The 6129-nt window shown below is 47.3% G+C and overlaps 1 protein-coding gene across 1 annotated transcript; it reads left to right on the forward strand.

Moving 5' to 3' along the window:
• Positions 1-4887, forward strand: LOC117844541 (AP2-like ethylene-responsive transcription factor BBM2). The gene is made up of 9 exons (XM_034725244.2): positions 1-680; positions 825-1449; positions 2167-2249; positions 2421-2429; positions 2539-2627; positions 2784-2857; positions 2946-2996; positions 3180-3256; positions 3770-4887. The coding sequence occupies exons 1-9, from the start codon at positions 446-448 to the stop codon at positions 4558-4560; spliced, it is 2034 nt and encodes a 677-aa protein (XP_034581135.1). The 5' UTR covers positions 1-445; the 3' UTR covers positions 4561-4887.
• The last annotated feature ends 1242 nt before the right edge of the window (positions 4888-6129 follow it).

A 6129-nucleotide genomic window follows, 5' to 3' on the forward strand; every position in this document is an offset into this window, starting at 1 on the left:
GCATTTCTGGTTGGTAAAGCAAATTGCACTCAGATAATCTCCATGTGCTCTCCCAGCCTCACTATATTTTCTTGTTTACTTGAGTGTGCTACTGGTAATACATTTTTAGTTAAAAAACCCCTACAAGATCTTATGTGTCTTTTTCCTTGACCTGTTTAATCCTTAATTAAGAAGCAAAAAAAAATGGACTACTACACTCTGCTACCTCTTATAAATACGGACCCATGTACAGCACTTTCACCTCCTCTCAGGTGGCCAGGATATTTTTCTGGCCTCTTCCTGCCCTCTTCACATTGATCCAAAATGTAGTGCTGCCCCTGAAAAGATATACCTCCCATCCCCCTATCAGCTTCCAAGTCCCACCTTTCATCCTCCTCCCTCCTCGCCAATGCTATCACCGCTCTGATCACACACAAACCTAACCCTCACTGTTCTACCCCCCTAGATGGCTTCCGCCAACAACTGGTTGGGCTTCTCGCTCTCGGGCCAGGACAACCCGCAGGCTAATCAGGATAGCTCGCCTGCTGCCGCCGGCATCGACATCTCCGGCGCCACCGACTTCTACGGCCTGCCGACGCAGCAGGGCTCCGACGGGCATCTCGGCGTGCCGGGCCTGCGGGACGATCACGCTTCCTATGGCATCATGGAGGCCTTCAACAGGAGCCAGCAAGAAACACAAGGTGAGGAGCGAGGCTGCATCGTCGACGACCTGCAGTTTCTGATCTCTTTCTCGTCTTTAATTTGTATCGTATGGTGCACACTACTATTCCATGGTTTCTCTTTTTCCACTGTTTTCTTGATATTTGATGTGGGCGCGCCAACAGATTGGAACATGAGAGGTCTGGACTACAACGGCGGCGCCTCGGAGCTCTCGATGCTCGTCGGGTCGAGCGGCGGCAAGAGGGCCGTGGAGGACGGCGAGCCCAAGCTCGAGGACTTCCTCGGCGGCAACTCGTTCGTCTCCGAGCAAGACCAATCCGGCGGCTACCTCTTCTCCGGGGTCCCGATGGCCAGCAGCACCAACAGCAACAGCGGGAGCAACACCATGGAGCTCTCCATGATCAAGACCTGGCTCCGGAACAACCAGGTGCCCCAGCCGCAGCCGCCGGCTCCGCACCAGGCGGCGCCGCAGCCCGAGGAGATGAGCACCGACGCCAGCGCGAGCAGCTTCGGCTGCTCGGATTCGCTGGGGAGGAACGGCACGGTGGCGGCGGGGAGCTCGCAGAGCCTGGCGCTGTCGATGAGCACGGGGCCCCAGCACCTTCCCATGGTCGTGGCCGGCGGCGGAGGCGGCGCCAGTGGAGCGGCGGCCTCGGAGAGCACGTCGTCGGAGAACAAGCGGGCGAGTGGCGCCATGGATTCGCCCAGCAGCGGCGCGATAGAAGCCGTCCCGAGGAAGTCCATCGACACGTTTGGGCAAAGGACCTCTATATACCGAGGTGTAACGAGGTTAGAACATTGATTAGTTTGTGTCTTCGATACATATTGTTCTTCTTCTTTGTTCATTTCTAATTGGTCTAGTAGCACCCTACAGATAGTTAGAAAATAACAATGATGGCCTTGTCGAGCGCGATCGATCCATCGAGAACATGAACTATCATCAGATCTATGCTAGCTAGCAAATATTAATAATGCAATCTCTCGAGGCAGCAGCCACGCTATTTTGCTTTTGCTCCAGTAGTTCATATGATACTTGAGAAATAAGGTGACTAATTTAGAAGTAGGCTCTTTGTTTACTAGGAAGCACACACTTTTTCTTTTTACCAAGGAAGTGTATGGGATATCGAAATAGTTTTTCATATGATGTGATCACGGTTCACGACAGCTATATATGCCATTGATCACTTAGGTGGATGTGAAGTGCACATGTATGTACAGCCTCATTGACTAATCATGAACCGGTTAACGATTGAATTGGTTGTTCACTTGTTCTAGAGTGCATGACTAGTGTTGCTTTTACTCCGTTCGCCAATGAACATCGAAACCTATATATTTGCAATTGCAATGCAAAGTGTATTTTTTTCTTAGCTTCGGGGGTATTTAAAAATATAGACCTATTTACGGTGATAAAAACAAATGTGTTTTGAATGTACTATATGGATTGATCTGAATTTTATTGTTTGTTACTTTGTTTATTTATGCTATTTATATTTGGTTTGTGCACAGACATAGATGGACAGGGCGTTATGAGGCTCATCTCTGGGATAATAGTTGTAGAAGAGAAGGGCAGAGTCGCAAGGGTAGGCAAGGTAATGAAATATGTATCCATAATCACTTTTGCCCTCCATGGCACTAGAAAATATACAGTATATATATGTACACCTTGAGCTACTGATAGAACATTGTGTCTTCTTCTGTTCCATCAACTTAACATTCTGGCTTCACATGTTGCCTACGGGAATGACATCAACAATGTGCAGTTTATCTTGGTATGCATTAACTTATAAGCTCTTGCCCTTGCATTTAATTTACTCCATTGTATAGATCTTTCCATTTTAATGATTGCACCTTGTCATGGTATTTATGTACACTTATTAGGTGGCTATGACAAGGAGGACAAGGCAGCAAGGGCTTATGATTTGGCAGCTCTCAAGTATTGGGGCACTACTACAACAACTAATTTCCCGGTAAGCAAACTTCTAATATATAACCTTTTCTGTGAACGCTTCTAACAAAGCATCGCTATTTGTTCTATTTTCCTTTAAAATCTTGTGTTTTAATCAATGTGTGCGCTTCTTGAATGAACTAGTTATTTTTGTTTCACCAATATTTTATTGTTGCAGATAAGTAACTACGAGAAAGAGCTAGAGGAAATGAAACATATGACTAGACAGGAATACATTGCGTACCTAAGAAGGTAGTATTTGATGCTTATTTCACATTTCAATGTGTAAATCTTGATTGGATGATTCAGCTAACTGTAATATGATTCAATACAAATACAGGAATAGCAGCGGATTTTCTCGTGGGGCATCAAAGTATCGAGGAGTAACTAGGTAACTCAATCGCCTATATGTACAACATAATGCGCACTTTTAAGATGGTATATATATATATAGAGAGAGAGTTAACACAATATTATTAGAGTTTTATTAAAAAATCAAATTAATTTTTATCAGCGATGAGCTGCACAATCTCTTATTTCCGATCTTGTACTGAAATAATATTTCATCAAGCAGACACCATCAGCATGGGAGATGGCAAGCAAGGATAGGGAGAGTTGCAGGAAACAAGGATCTCTACTTGGGCACATTCAGTAAGCTTACTTTCCTTTTCTTCCCTTTTGTTTTGTTTGGGGACTCATCAGTGAGCTAATTCTTATTAGGTGACCCATGACAACCAATTTGCTCGTTTAATGAAGATTCTTAAGACTAGCTAATGACTACGCATAGTGTTATATCCCCAAGATCTAAGTCATCGACCCGTACTTGTTTAGTCAAATTTCTTGAAATCTTCGTCTCGTAGAACTGAAGATTAGATATTCTATATGTTGCCCTATGGGGGCATAAAATAGTAATCGCCGCATTAACTATGCCCCTAATGTACCTTTCCAAGTTTTTGTCTCAAAGTTGTCTGAGAAAATCGGGGCATGGGGTCAAAGGGCCGAGTAGAAAACCCTAGTGCTTTGAATCACGCAGTTTGCACCCTGCATGCATGCATGCAATATGCAACGACACATATAGCTAGCTGCTCTGCTCTGCTAGGACCTGCATCGGGAGACAACCCTAATCATGCATCCTAATCGCCGTGCACATTCCCTCGTACGTAGGCACCGAGGAGGAGGCGGCGGAGGCCTACGACATCGCCGCCATCAAGTTCCGCGGGCTCAACGCCGTCACCAACTTCGACATGAGCCGCTACGACGTGAAGAGCATCCTCGAGAGCAGCACGCTGCCTGTCGGCGGCGCGGCCAGGCGCCTCAAGGACGCCGTGGACCACGTGGAGGCCGGCGCCACCATCTGGCGCGCCGACATGGACGCCGGCGTGATCTCGCAGCTGGCCGACGCCGGGATGGGCGCCTACGCGTCGTACGGCCACCACGGCTGGCCGACCATCGCGTTTCAGCAGCCTTCGCCGCTCACCGTGCACTACCCGTACGGCCAGCCGTCCCGCGGGTGGTGCAAGCCCGAGCAGGACGCCGCCGTGGCCGCCGCCGCGCACAGCCTGCAGGACCTGCAGCAGCTGCACCTCGGCAGCGCCGCCCACAACTTCTTCCAGGCGTCGTCGAGCTCGACGGTCTACAACGGCGGCGGCGCCAGCGCTGCCGGGTACCAGGGCCTCGGTAGCGGCGGCGGCGGCTCCTTCCTGATGCCGTCGAGCACCGTCGTGGCAGACCAGGGCCACAGCAGCACGGCCAACCAGGGGAGCACCTGCAGCTACGGGGACGACCAGGATGGGAAGCTCATCGGGTACGACGCCATGGCGGCCGCCGGCGGGGACCCGTACGCCGCCGCGAGGAGCGGGTACCAGTTCTCGCAGGGCTCGGGATCCACGGTGAGCATCGCGAGGGCGAACGGGTACTCCAACAACTGGAGCTCTCCTTTCAACGGCATGGGGTGATGAGACGATGGAAGAAGAAAGAAGAAGAGGGCAGGGGCCTAGTGGCTAGTGATAGGGGATTAGCTAGCAGAGAATCAAGTCTAGGTTAGAGTCTTATCGTTGCTGTGTTTTCGACGTACTCAGGTTTCTGGTTCTGCACAATTAACCCGTGCATGCACGCGAAAGGTGCTGCCTCTCTGGAAGCTGGTAATGGCAGGTCAGGGTAAGTAAAGTTAGCGTTGTAAGTTTACCCTGACGTGCTGTTAGTTTTGGGTAGTTTCAGAAGGTCCAACCAGTTGATCTCTTCAAAGACTCAATCTTCATCATGCTATGAAAATAACTTCTTCATTTTTTTTTTGTGGTCACAGTTGCTTTAATTTTATTTTCCTCTATCTGTAGTTACCGAGGATCATTTCCATGCAACGAAATATAAACTGACAGTGACAGGGTTATCGTGCTAAGAGACAGCAACTGCAGCGTGCGTGTGTGTTCTGCCAAATGGTGGCAGAGATGAGACGAGAAGTTGATCGATTGCATGCATGCTAGTAGTAAGCAATTCAATAGAATAAGAATAAGAATTGAACTGAGGACAAGTCAAGGCTAGGGAAAGAATCAACAACCAGCGGCCGCACCAACGTATATCAGTTGAACTTGTCTGTCGTTCGTCAAACATTGCCGTGAGGGGAACTGAACTTCAGGTAAGATTGCCATCGCTATACACCATCACCGCATCCATGCCACCTTGAGGGGAGGCATGGCAGCCACCACTGCCGCACGGGCCGCACCCAAGCACGGGTCATGCTCGACAACGAATTGAAACCTTCTACGTTAGCAGTGTCAGGTCTTTATACACTGTGGCCCTACGTTGATCATGTGAGTTTGTACGTAACTTAGCAATCACTACACTGTAGCTCCAGTGTACACGCCTGATGAATACATTTACCGGCGTTATATACATCTGGTCGTGCCGTTTCATGGTTGTGCCCTATATAGGGTGCAGTACTGTTGTTGCAAACTTGCAATGGCCTTTTCTTGTTTTTGTCCCGTATGTAGCCTCTGAAGACAACATACTTGCATTTATTTTTCTTCTACTACTAGCCAATTAAACCGGTGTAGCATGGGCTAGCAATTTTTCGAAGGCAATATAATGTTTCAGTTCAGACCAAATATAATTCTTAGTTATAAAGTTAACATGTATGGATTGCTATTGTACATGGTTTATTTACATAGCAGCACGTATATATCATGCATGCATACTTATCTCTTTTTCGAAAATTAGTATTTTGTATATTAATATGACAGAGTGAGTAATGCTGAAGCATTTAGAGAAATGGGTAATTTAGATGTGTATTTAAGGGTTACTTTAGTTATTTTTATAATGGCAAAGATGTGTAATTAAATGCAAATTTAGAGGTTTACTTTAATTATTACTGATAATGAAATAGACAAGTAATTTGAAGCAAATCGAATCTAATAGCTATTGTTGTCAACAATGATTGAGCTCGGAATTGATGGTCAGATGTTTTATTTTTGTGTATGAATTTCTAGAATCTATCTCTTTCTAGCATGCCTTGTGATGAGTTGTGACAA

This window comes from Setaria viridis, chromosome 1, assembly GCF_005286985.2.
Source record: "Setaria viridis chromosome 1, Setaria_viridis_v4.0, whole genome shotgun sequence".
NCBI classification, from domain to species: domain Eukaryota; kingdom Viridiplantae; phylum Streptophyta; class Magnoliopsida; order Poales; family Poaceae; genus Setaria; species Setaria viridis.